General features: G+C 43.1%; 1 protein-coding gene across 3 annotated transcripts; it reads right to left on the bottom strand.

The window, feature by feature from the left end:
• Nucleotides 1-489: 489 nt before the first annotated feature.
• FAM72A (family with sequence similarity 72 member A) lies at nucleotides 490-10,010 on the bottom strand. Of its 3 annotated transcripts, none has more exons than XM_021686559.1 (4): nucleotides 9,859-10,010; nucleotides 7,493-7,570; nucleotides 3,850-3,974; nucleotides 490-584 (listed from the first exon to the last, which is right to left on the bottom strand). In XM_021686559.1, exons 1-4 carry the CDS (start codon nucleotides 10,008-10,010, stop codon nucleotides 490-492), a joined length of 450 nt encoding a protein of 149 aa, XP_021542234.1. The 3 variants fall into 3 exon arrangements, with proteins under 3 accessions (XP_021542234.1, XP_021542235.1, XP_021542236.1); XM_021686560.1 differs by having other exon boundaries at nucleotides 9,979-10,010; XM_021686561.1 differs by lacking the exon at nucleotides 3,850-3,974 and having other exon boundaries at nucleotides 530-584.
• Between the last annotated feature and the right edge of the window lie 3,005 nt (nucleotides 10,011-13,015).

Raw genomic sequence — 13,015 nt, 5'->3', positions numbered from 1 at the left:
GGTTTTTTAAAAAAAAATTCCTCTTAAACTTTAATTTCCAGTTGAGCTTGTCATATGTATGCATGTTAATACGCATGGATATATGCTTGGTTGACATACACACATGTATATGTACGAATGCCCTTTATTCAAGAGTATAAAATGAAGAGTATCTGGTATCTCACTGTAAGAAAACTTCCCCAAGATTGTGAGGTAGTTGAGTGACACATGAAATAATCTTCTCCAACCTGAATTTAAGAATGCACCTTTACTGGGTGGAGGGGTGGAGAGAGGAAGAGGAATCAGTAGAAGAAAAGAACTACAATGGCTCAAATTAAATTCAGGTAATGAGTCTGAGATAGCAAATAAATAAATCAACAAATGTCCCATCCCCCCCCCAAAAAGAGAAATCAGTAGTAAATCCTTCCTAATACTTTTAAAGTCAATCCATTAATATGTATTTTACATAGGAAAGAGTCTGAATATTATACATATCATTATCCCTCCCATTCATCGAATACACTCCTCTGCTGAGATATCTAATGTGTCTTCATCTGTATTCTCCTCTATCTCTGGCAAGTTGCCCCAAAGTAGGAAGTTTACACCTGAAAAGAAAAACCATAAAATTACTTAGTGCTGATTACGATTACAACTCAGAATATGCTATATGAAACATTGTATGTTAACATTCTTATATGAAACCATAGTGTTAACAATAAAGAGAAAAGATATTAAAGAATGTACCATAGATAAAAATGATCTAATATCATTCATGTAGGGCATAAACATTTTTTAGGCCCTTTTAAGCAAGTGCTTGAATTCTAGAATCTTCGAACTCCAAAGGATCTCAATGGTCCATTTCCTTAAACCCTGCCCCCAGGTATATTATGCCATAATCACTCTACACTGATAATTTTCAAATCTATTTTAATGATTTTTAAGGATGGAGATCTTGCAAGATTATTTTAGATTAAGTGTCTCTTTGGAGGGTACAGGGGAAAGGCTTGAAATAAGTCTCCTCATCTCCTCAACAAGCATGGAAGTAGCTGGTGGCTTTTTTTTTTTTTTTTTTTTTTGTGATTAAAAAAAGCAAGGTTTTGAAGCCAGTTATAATATGAACTGCAGGTGGGTTTTAGTTTGGGGGCTATGAAGGTAGACCTTTAGGACCAGGTTGTAGCTGCCAAGACAATAAACAAAACAACAATCTAAAGCTTCCTAATGAAAGGACAGATCTCATACTGAAGACTCTAGTGTAGTATATATAGTAAAACACCATACATGTGATAGAGGGTCATGAGATGGTTTATTCTGGGCGCGTACTATATCCTATAACTTGAAAATTCTAAACTGGGAAAAACACCATTATTAATTGACTTCTAGGAGAGCCAGTGGAGTCCAACAAGGAAAGCAAATCTCACACTCTGCAGCTGTCAGTGTGGGCACAAGGAGGACTCAGTAAACTCTGGATGCTCACTCCATACACACTGAGATAGTGGAATGAGCCAGGGTTTGGAGATGTGGTTTGAATCTAGTCTGGTAATCGCCACCACTACTAGTACACCATGGATGGACTACCTTTACTACAAATGTGTGCAACTGCAGACAATATATATTATTTTTTGGGTGTATTTAAATTTTTTGTAGTGTGGCATTATATGTAGCTTTTCTAATTTGCTTTTTTCATCCAACATAATTTTTTTGAGATTTACCTATATCCATATGTATAGCTTTAGCTCATTTCTTTTTATTTCTGTATTCTGTTGTGTGAATTAAATATGTGTACAGCAAATATATACATATATAGCAGATAGAGCGCATCTCTCATTGCTTCCTAACTGCCCATTTTGCACAGGAACTCAAGGAAACATGTACAAGGAGGTGCACTGTTGCACTGTTGAAACAGTGGAAATAATCAACTCTCTTGGTTGAGATACTAGAATCTAATCAGGCAAGAAGTTAGCATCTATTTCATGCTGGGGGGGTTGGATACAGATGTCTCTCCTATTATTTTCTGTAATTTTTGTGTGTGTGTTTACACTGTTTATAATAAAAAATATTTCCCCTCCAAGAATGAACAGCATTCTGTTTCTGGTAATATGGCATTGATGAACTAACAGGATAATAAGGAATTACTAGGCCAAAACCTAAGGGATAGTTAGAACCCATAAAGGTAAATGAGGGCTGAAGTCAATTTGCCTTTGAGGGCATTTGCCAATCCCAGGGAATTTGAACTGAGGTTTCTCAAGCATCCTCAGGAAAGTTTCGGGAAATCAGGTGGACGTGTGAAGCCTAGCCTAGAACACAGACATGGGGCCCTTTCAGTCTAAACATTCTAGAATTTCATAAAGCTTGTGTATGCATTCCTTTGATGCTGCTGATTCAGGTGATTCAAGGACAGTCCCAACACCATGAGAAACCCTGTTTTATACCAAGCCTCTGGAAGGTCTTACTTTAAATCACAATATTAGGGTTACAAAGGAGAAGTTTGATATTCTTGGAGTGAATACTCAGAGACATGAGTAGCTCGGCACAATTGGTTCAAAGGAGAAAAAATAAACTAAGAGATTGGATCTGACAGAAGGAGCACCTTCCTTTCTCTGTTAAGAAGGGAGGAAGGAAATCCTGTGATACATCTGTTTCTCATGGATTAGATTCAATGTGAATGGAAGAATGCGGGGCTTTTATCTTTGAAAAATTGACAAATATTAAAAAGTAAATCAAAATGGAAAAATCTCCACCCTGTGTTTTGAATTCTGTGAAGCAGGAAAAATAGTATCAAAGCAGAAACTTCCTTTAATGTGTCCCATGATCAACACAAATATAAAACTGGAGGCCCAAGCTAGAAGCCCATATCTCAGGGGAGCTCAGATAAGTCCTTCCTCAAAAATGGCCTTCTTAACATCCTGGAGTCTGAAATTAAGACCTGCAAATGATGGGTTGAGAGCTACAATTGAACGCCAGGTGATTTTATAATCAGAGTCTATAAAAACCTAAGCATAATTGGCAGGTTTGAGGACCCTGAGAACCTAGCTTACAATTCATGATCTTTAGTCTGTGAAGGCAAATCAGCCTTAAGAAAAGGAATATATTTTAAGTTCTGAAGAAGATTAAAACATACATCTAAAAACCTGAGAGTATTGGTGCCAACCTGGATTGTTGAGTTCTTTAAATTGTTCCCACTAAAAAAATCCCCTAAAAGTCAACCTGGTCTCTTGTGTAAATAGATACTAGACAGAGAAGACCTGTGTCTTACAACAAAACTGCGAGGCTCCAGACAATATAAAATGTATCATGTAAATATCCTTTAAAGAATTGGTTGTATGTTAAATAGTTAGTACAACATACTGGTATTAAATATTTCCCTCGAATAAAATTCCATCATAATTTATTAATATAGATGTCAAAATGTCTGTTTTTATCCTGGAGCAACATCACCAAGTACAAAGGTTACCTAGCCATCCTCCCTCCCAGCTCCCCACTGCCCCAGCCTCCCCTCCCTGCTTTCCTACACACACACACACACACACACACACACACGCGCATAATTGACCATCAAATCTAAAATCTTCCAAAATTCCCTGGAGTTATAATAGGTATCAAGACAACAATTTAGAGCAACTAAAATATTAATTTAAAAAGACGAGAAGAGCCACCTTTGAGGCTCTTGTACATAATGACAACAGCAGAAATGGTGATGAATTTTAGCTAGTAGTTTCCCTAACTGAATGTTTGGGATAGAAGGACTCAAGTTTCACTCTTTCAACCCAGGTAAGAGAGTTTCAGAGGGAATCCTAAAACGATCTATTGAGAGTTTCACTCAGGTATTGATAAATAAATGTCAGGGAAATTTCTGAGTCAGTTGTTTCTTACCTGTAGAGTCTAGTCTGTTAATATCATAAACTGCCTGGCTGTGAAACATCCAGAAGTGTCCATTGTTGCAGGAAAGAAGGCAGGAACAACATGGAACGATCACATGATAACCTACAATGTTCCCACTGAGACAGAAAGTAAATATAATTAGATACCACCTAATAACTGGCCATATAAGCATTTTTATGTGCTAAGGTAAATAGATAGACCATATGAAGACCTCATTTCCTCCTAACAACCTCCATCGCTAGGACCTTTGGGATAGGAGTTACTCCAGTAATGTTAAATTTGACAGTGCTACTGCCAAATGGGAAAATGGTCTTTCAGTTAAGTGAAACAATACTAACACATTCTCCATTTCTTCGCTAGTATTACTCTGTGCATTTTCCTTAAGCTAGCTTCTAAATGCCATGCCCTAGGGTCGTGATATGTTCTGTAAAGCACCCACAACTGATGTGCTGTGGGTAAAAAGGTTTTTGCTATGCCCAGGACTGCAGCAGGTTAGGTTCTTCTATGTTCTAGTTCAATGCCAGCACCTAAAAACTGTTTCAACAGATGGAGGAGTAGGAAGACAGCATGAGCCCTTGTAAACCAAACACAAGCTGGCTGCTCTAATTTTAGTCCTGGTGTTTTGAAGGAATTCAGAAATAAAGCAAATCCATAGCTTCTAGAGAAAGTTGCAAAAGTTTTTACTGTCTTCAAGATTATCCATCTGATTATAAGTACCTAATTCTTCCACAGATTTTTTTTCCCCTATGTGGTCACTATTAAATAGAGTGAATATACAGGGAATGTTTTAGCTAGTGCTTTTTCTTTTTTTAAATGACAACACGAACTACTTATACCTTGGGTTGTAAAAATTCTTATTATAGCTTGTTTCCACCCTGTGAGATGTGCGAGTCAGTCATTTTTGTGAGGCCCTATAAAAAAAATACTGTAAAAGGTACCAGCCTACTTAAAATATGTCTTCTAATCATAATCTGCTTGGAAAGGCAAACAAATGAAAGCAAGTTGTTCTTGGACCGGGACTGACAGTTATTTGTAAGACAATACTGCAAGAGTAAATTCTATGGCTTTAATCATCATCCATATTCATTCACTCATTCAGCTCATGTTTATTGAGCATCTACTATGTGCCAGGTACTGTTCTAGGTGCTGAGAATCCAACAGTAGACAAAGTCCTTGTTCTCATGGAACTAACAGTCTAGTAGGGACACATCAGATCATTTTGATCCCCTGTTAAAACCCCTTCAGGGGCTTCCCATTGGCCAAAAATCAAAACAAAAAACCCCTTCATACCAAGGTCTAGATCTGTGCTATCCAAAATGTGGCTATTGAGCACTTGAAGTTTGGCTAGACTGAAGTGTGTGTAAATAGAAAACACACGAGATTTCAAAGACTAAGAATAAAAAATAGAATGTAAAATATTGTGTTAATAGTTTTTTATGTTGGTTACATGTTGAAACAATATTTTGGTTACACTGGGTTAAATAAAATATACAACTTAAATTAATTTCACTTGTTTCTTTTTTACTTTTTAAAATGTGGTTATTAGAAGATTTTATTCATTTATTATTTTTTAAAGAAGATTTTAAATTACATATGCAGCTTGTAGATTTCTATTGGACAACGGTTCTGACTATATCTCTAATCTACTCATACAATTCTCTCTTGATGTTCACAATGTCTCAGCCACGCTGGCCATCATCTTATTCCTTAAACATGTTAAGCTTCTTCTTGCCTTGGGTTCTCTGCACTTGCTGTTCTATCTGCCTAGAACATTTTCCCTTGGGGTACTTCTCATCCTTTTGGATTCAATTCCAATGTTACCTTCTGATGAGAAGGCTTCTCTGAGCATGCTACCTCAAAAGAGCTTTTACCTGCTCTCCCAAACTCTATAATTCTCTATCATTTATTATTATTATTTCCTTTGGAGCACTTTCCATCATATTAAATAGCTTCTTTTTTTTTTTTTTTTTTAATAAGTCTCCACGCCCAATGCAGGGCTTGAACTCACAACCCTGAGATCAAGAGTCACATGCTCTACTGACTAAGCCAGCCAGGCATCCCAAACTTTATTTAAAGTAGGCTCCACACCCAACATGGGGCTTGAACTCACAACCCCGAGACCTAGAGTCCTGTGCTCCATCGACTGAGCCAACTGGCGATCCCCCACACCCTATTCAATATCCTATTTATTTAAATATCTTACTGATGGTAACATCTTACTGGGTGGCTCAGTCGTTAAGCGTCTGCCTTCGGCTCTGGTCATGATCCCAGGGTCCTAGGATCAAGCCCTGCATCAGGCTCCCTGCTCACCGGGGAGCCTGCTTCTCCCTCTCCCACTCCCCCTGCTTGTGTTCCCTCTCTCGCTGTGTCTCTCTCTGTCAAATAAATAAATAAAATCTTTAAAAAAAATAAATATCTTACCGATTGCCTTCCCACTAGAATGTCTAAAAGCCAGTGACTTTGTCTTACATATTGCTGTATTTCTAGCTCCCATATCAATGACTAGCACATAGTAGAACTTCAATATACAGTTTGAATGAATGAAAGAATGAATTTAAATCATTATTAGCACATAAGAATTTGAATATTAGGATTATAATTTATAACCCAAACCCCATTTAAGTGCAAAAAAAAAAAAATCTCAGCTTTCTTCTCTCTAAAATGGGACTAATAATACTCAAGTCTGCCCACCTCTCAAAAGATAATAGTAGGGCGCCTGGGTGGCTCAGTCGTTAAGTGTCTGCCTTCGGCTCAGGTCATGATCCCAGGGTCCTGGGATCGAGTCCCACATCGGGCTCCCTGCTCTGCGGGAAGCCTGCTTCTCCCTCTCCCACTCCCCCTGCTTGTGTTCCTGCTCTTGCTATGTCTCTCTCTGTCAAATAAAAAAAAAAAAAAGATAATAGTAATAGTTTTCATCTGTGTCATAATTTGTAATCTATTAAGCCTTTTAACATTCATAACACTCTATAAAGTAAACACAAAAGACAATTAAATTTCTATCTTCTTAAGTTGGAAGATAGTTTATGTTTTCTTAAGATATAAATTAAACAAGGAAACAGAGGTTCAGGGGTTCAGAGGTTTAAGGAGTTTACTTGAGATCACATTGAGAGTAAGAGTAGGGCCAGGGCTCAAACCTGATTTTTTATGATCGTAACTCTATGTGTTTTTTCCTCCTAAACTATGTTGCCTTTTTCTGAAAATGAAAGCAGATATTTGTCAATGCACTTTGAAAAATTGTAAAATCATATACAAATGTGCCACAAGACCCTTTTAAAAAATTACTCTAAATAACAATGGGTTTTCAATGGCTCATTGCATGGGTTATAACCAGTGCTCGATTCAGCCCACTGAACCTTTCTCCGTGCTGTGGTGTTAACATCCATCTTCCAAATGCAGGGCTATCTAGAATCTTGCCAAAAATTACCATTTTAGGGCGCCTGGGTGGCTCAGTTGTTAAGCGTCTGCCTTCGGCTCAGGTCATGATCCCAGGATCCTGGGATCGAGTCCCACGTCGGGCTCCCTGCTCGGTGGGAAGCCTGCTTCTCCCTCCCCCACTCCCCCTGCTTATGTTCCCTCTCTCGCTGTGTCTCTCTCTGTCAAATAAATAAATAAAATCTTAAAAAAAAAAAATTACCATTTTAAACATGCGATGTCCTTCAGTTTACATTTGCAGATTTCAGTGAAATAGCATCTTCCAATGAAGTCCACAGCACTGGAGAGGGAAATGTGCAGAAATAGTCAAGGTACTTTTAAAAAAATGTTGTAAAAAGCACATATAATGTAAAATCTACTAACTTAACCATTTTGTAAGTGTACGGTTCTGAAGTGTTGTGTATTCACATTGTTGTGCAATGAATCTCCAGACCATTTTCATATTGCAAAACTGAAACTCTATACCCATTAAACAACTCCCCATTTCCCTCAGCCCTCAGCAACCACCATCTACTTTCTGTTTCTATGAATCTGACTATTTTATACAGCACGTGTAAGTGAAAGCACATAGTATTTGTCTTTTAGTGACTGGCTGATTTCATTTAGTATAATGTTCTCAACGTCCATCCATGCTGTAGCATTCAGCAGGATAGCCTTCCTTTTTAAGGCTGAATAATATTATATTGTATGCATATACCACATTTTGTTTATTCATTCATCTGCTGATGAACAATTAACATTTGTGTTGTTTCCATCTCTTGGTTATTGTGAATTATACTGCTGAGAACATGTGTGTGCAAATATATCTTTTAAATCCTGCATTGAATTCTTTTGGATATATATAACTAAATATAAATACACACTCAGATATATACACACACCCAGAACTGGGATTCCTGGATCATATGGTAATTCTATATTCAATTTCTTAGGAACTTCCATGTTATTTTCCATAGCAGCAGAACCATTCTATGTTCCTACCAATAATGCACAAGGGTTCCAGTTTTTTCATATCCTTGCCATTAAGTGTACTTTTGGTTGTGATTTAGCGTGAATTTTGTAGGCCCAAAAAGGCTGAAAGAGACTGTAAAGTAGAACAATAATATATTTTGTAAGAGTCAGTTAATACTTGTGAGCTTACCATAAATGCAACAAAACTTCCATTTAAAAAATCTTAATGTGTTCATTAATTCATACACATCTTAGCACGTTAATCCATCACTGTCATAACCCCTTCAAGGAAGAATAGACAATAGAAAAAAACTGGTTCTATTCTAGACTCTGGTCTAACCTCTAACAATTCACCTATCTGAGCCCTCATCTTATTGTTTACTACATCTATTGCAAAGATGAATGGATTAATATTTTAAATTTGTATGCATGTGTGTTATCTGTGTGGATGCGCTACTAAAAAGAGAAAGCCCTAGACAACAAATCATAGAACCTGTGCAATAGTAGGTTCTAGATTTAGTCTAGTGCTTTTTCTTTTTGCAACACACGCACACACACACACACACACAGGTACTCAAAATAGTAACCCAAATATCTTTGCAGTAAGTGAGAGCTGTTGGCTTTGGCATTAAGCATGACTACACTTAAACCACTTCAGAAAAGATTTCAAGAAAGGAACAGTTCACAGTTTGGAGTAGATTTTTAAAATGTTCAAGTTTCTATCATTGCAAAGTTCATTTTAAAGTGTTATGATTATTGGCCTGCTTCCTCTGGCTCTGTGTCCAAAGACTAGCTGTTCACCCATATTTTATCTCTTTCACTTTAATGATAAAGACCCAAATTTTGAAAATTATGTAAGGGCATATATATGCTGACCATGGAAAGAGAAAGTACCTTTTAGAGCCAGAAAAGGTATATTTGAGTCAAATAAAATGGCTATTCTTCCAAATCGGTAGCAAATTCTTAAGGACTCTACCTACAAAAGTGGGTAGTGTCTGAAAACAGAATTTAGAGGATTTAATTACGCAAACAAATGCATGGTATCTGAAATAGTGGACAAGGATTGTGTCAGGGCTAAGTCTCCATTTCATCGCATACAAATCTATTTCTCGCTCATTAGGAGAGAGATTTTTGAGAAAAGAACACCAACTTACATGGACAATGGATCTGATTCAGCCTGCCAATCGCAAATAATGGCAGAAAATTATGAATATTTTTTGGCCTAAAACTTCATGGATAAAAATGAAAAATTTAGTGGCCTCTTTTCTCTAACAGTACAGAAAATCTTGCCTGACTTTACCTAGAGTCTAGGGTCTAGGTCATGGACTCGATCCAGTGAGATGGTTGGGCAGGGCACAGCGCCAGGGATTCAACTTCAGGGATGTGGTCACATGACTATAACTGAACTAGAAGCATTACATCAGGACTGACCACTCTGGCTAAACCACAGACTTTGTCCAGACAGTCTGCCCACTTAGTTATAATCCAAGGGGATCATCAGACTGTTGGGAGTGGCTGGAACACCAAAATGATAACCTCCTTGTTGACTCCCAGAGGTCCAAAGCATACACTTTTCCCATTTAAAGGCTACCGTTGCCCGCCACTAGCATGACTTACTTGGTAGGAGGGATGTCTGTAGAGAAAAGGTCTATTTCAGTATCAGCCAGCAAAACAGCCTTCATTCCCCTAGAGCTGAGCACTTGTTTACAGAATTTGCAACACAGGATGGACACGCACCGGTCCTTGAAACTACAAGTGCTGGTAGACATGGCGTCCCGGGAAGGATGCGGTGTAGGATTTTGAAAGAGGAGACTTTCCTAGTTTGATTCCCCCAGGTTAAAAATCAAATTGCGAGGTCTAGAGCTTTTCTAAGCCCTAAACTTTAGGGAAGGAAATGAGTTCTTTTCTGTTTTCCCGTGGGAGGGTGAAAATAATATTTATTGAGGAGGAGCAGGGCGAAGCAGCATATGTGGCTTTCCTTTTAATTTTCGGGGAAGGGAATGGGGTTTGAAGTTGCGGGGGCGGCGAGCTGCAAGGGGCCTGCGGAACTTCTCTACAGTAGGCCCCCCAGCCTCGCGTCTAAAAGGCTCCTCTACTCTTCAGCCCCGCCCCTTTAGCAATTCCCTAAACTTTCTCCAGCAGTGTCTTTCCTTGAAAGCTCTCCTCCTAAGCCCCTCCCTCCGAGCGCTCCAATTCCTCCCCCTCCTCCCCCGGATCGCCGGCCAAGCGTCCCTACCCACGCCTCGTCTTTGGAAATCTTTCTCCTCTTCCCAGGATCCAGAAATCCCCTTGGCTTTTCCCACCCGGACGAACCCCGGTTCTCTTCAGTCCTCCCGGGACCCTCCTCCGCTCTGCTCGCTCGCGAGCCCCCGCTTCACTTCTCTCCTGGCAGCCCCCAGCCCTCAGCGTGCTGGCTGGCTCTCGCGCCGTTTCTCTCGGTCCCCCGTCCCTCAGCTCTCCCTCGTGCCCCCCGCCGTCCCCTTAGGTCTCCCTCCGAGCGGCCATTCCGGAGCGCGCGGTGGGGTTGGTAGGACGGGGCAGAGATCGCTTTGGGGGCTCAGTCGGCGCTGGGGGCTCTGTCACCGAACGCGTCGTTTTTTGCTCCCTCTTCCGCTCTCTCTGCCTTTCCAACCGGCTGTCAGTTTGAATTGCCGGTGCCGCGCACCGATTGGGAGAACCAGAGTTCGCCTGCGTCCCGCATTGGAAGGCTCCGGAGCCTTCCCCTGCTGAGATCTTAGTGGCTTGGAGACCCTACGCCCCGCCTCAGTAACGGTGCTGTGATCAGCTCAGCTTTATGGTTGGTCGAGCTTGGCTCCGCCTCCGCTCTCATTGGCCGGCCCCGGGAGTTTTGGGCAAATCCTTCTCTCGCCCCAGTGAAAGAGTCAAGGCACGCCCTTCGCGCTTCTTATTGGAAGACTTTCTACAGTCCCGAGATCTCTACTCTCTATTGGCTAAAATTCTCCGCAACGCCCCTCCTCTCTACCCTGGTCCAATTGGTCGTGCTTTCCCTCAAGAGTTTGTGTTGGCTGTTGGTTCCACTTTAACCCCGCCCATTAATTCTACTTTAGGGCTCGGCAACCCGGGGAGGAGCTTACTCTGTGACCACGCCTCGGTGGTGCTAGTCACACCTCCGAGTTTCGCCAGCTCCTCCTTCTCATTCCAGTCCTCTCGGGATCAGCTATTCCTATTGGCTACAGGCCCCATCGGTCGATAGAAAACGGGCGGTGATTGGTAAGGGGGTGGGCTCTGCTTCCCGGCGGGGTCCTGCGGAGTTGGCGGAGGCACCTCAGGGGACTAGGGGACCGATCTGCGTAGAAGCGGGTGGCGGGGAAGAGGGGAGGAGATCTCAGAGTGGGAAGCGGAGCCGGGGGCCCGAGACCCGTCGCGTCAGAGCCAGGTAAAGGCTCCTTCCCTCTCCCCTTTCCTCTTCCCGGCCGCCGGGCTGGAGCCCTGACTGAACAAACCCCGGCAGGGGCGGGAAGGAGAGGGTGCGGATGCTGCTGGCGGCATCGCCTAGCCGTGCCGCCCGGAATCCCTCAGACCCCCTCCCCCCGACCCTCTCCAAATCTTCTAGTACAGCCCATAATACTTCTCAGGACTGCATCTCTCTCTGCCCTTCACCGCACAGCCTGGGACTCTGCCCTGGGACTCTGCCGCCGCGAAGCCCGCACCCAGCCCCCTCCCCAAGTCCTCTGCACACGGGCAGCCTTGGTCCACTTTTGGGCAACCGTCGCTGGCATCACCCGTAACCATCCGGTATCCTCTTCCCCTGTCTCCAAGCCCTGGCAGACAGCCGGTTACAGCCCAGGACCCAGAAGGATAGTTGTTCCGCACTGCTTCCGGGGCTCTTGCCCTGTCCCAGCCCTCGGCCCGCCTGGAACGGCTCCTTTTACGCACCCGGGTTCCCAGACCGGTAGCGTGTACCCCAAGTTGCTAACATCCTTACACTTCATGTAACATCGTGGCCCACGGTAGTCTCCTCACCCCCCCCGCCCCGTACCCTCTCTCCACCTCCCAAGCGTGTGCTGAGGCTCCAGTTATCCCCGGCTCCCGTGCAGCCTCTGGACCCCACCTCACACCCCCCTCCCCGCTTCCTGCCCGCCTGAACCACCACGCCGCCTGGGCTCCCTCTTCCTCCGGGCGCGGGAAGTGGGAGACACCGGCGGGAGCCCCCCCACGCGCCCCCCCGCCGCCTCCTGACAAGGAAAGGGTAAGGGGCGACCAAGGAGGGAGGGTAGCCGCTGCGGCACGGTGGGGAGCAAGACGCCCGACTCTGAGCTACCGCTGCTTCCCTCCCGCCTCCCGGGCCTGGGCCGGGGCGGGATTTCCTCCGGCACCTCCTGGTGCGAGGAGTCGGGACTGCCACCCTTCCGACCCCCCCCTTCCCCCAGCCTGGGTCTGGGTGCGGTATCAGGGATCTCTGGGCAATGGTGACAAAAAATATCGGGGGTGGCATTTAAGAGTCACTCTCGTCCCTGGCTTGGGGGAGGCGGTGGCTGCCTTCCTTCCCCTCCCCCGGGTTTTCCCGACTCCGACCCTAGCCTCTAACCCGTTTCCTGCTTCTGTCGACCACATTGTTTTCCTGGATGTGCCCCGTGCCGAGCAGGCTTTTTCCTGCAGGTCTCTCTCCCCACCCCCCCCCCCCCCCACATTTTTCTGCCCAGAGAAGCTAGTAACCAAAAACAAAACAACTGGGAGGAGGGGCGGGAGGGAAAGAAAAGTTGTGCCCGGGTGGCTTGTCCCTCCCTGGCTTTGATCCCTTTTGATGTCCAGG

The sequence above is a fragment of the Neomonachus schauinslandi genome, chromosome 6 (genome assembly GCF_002201575.2).
Source record: "Neomonachus schauinslandi chromosome 6, ASM220157v2, whole genome shotgun sequence".
Taxonomy (NCBI): domain Eukaryota; kingdom Metazoa; phylum Chordata; class Mammalia; order Carnivora; family Phocidae; genus Neomonachus; species Neomonachus schauinslandi.
This window is presented reverse-complemented; position numbering and strand designations above follow the sequence as displayed.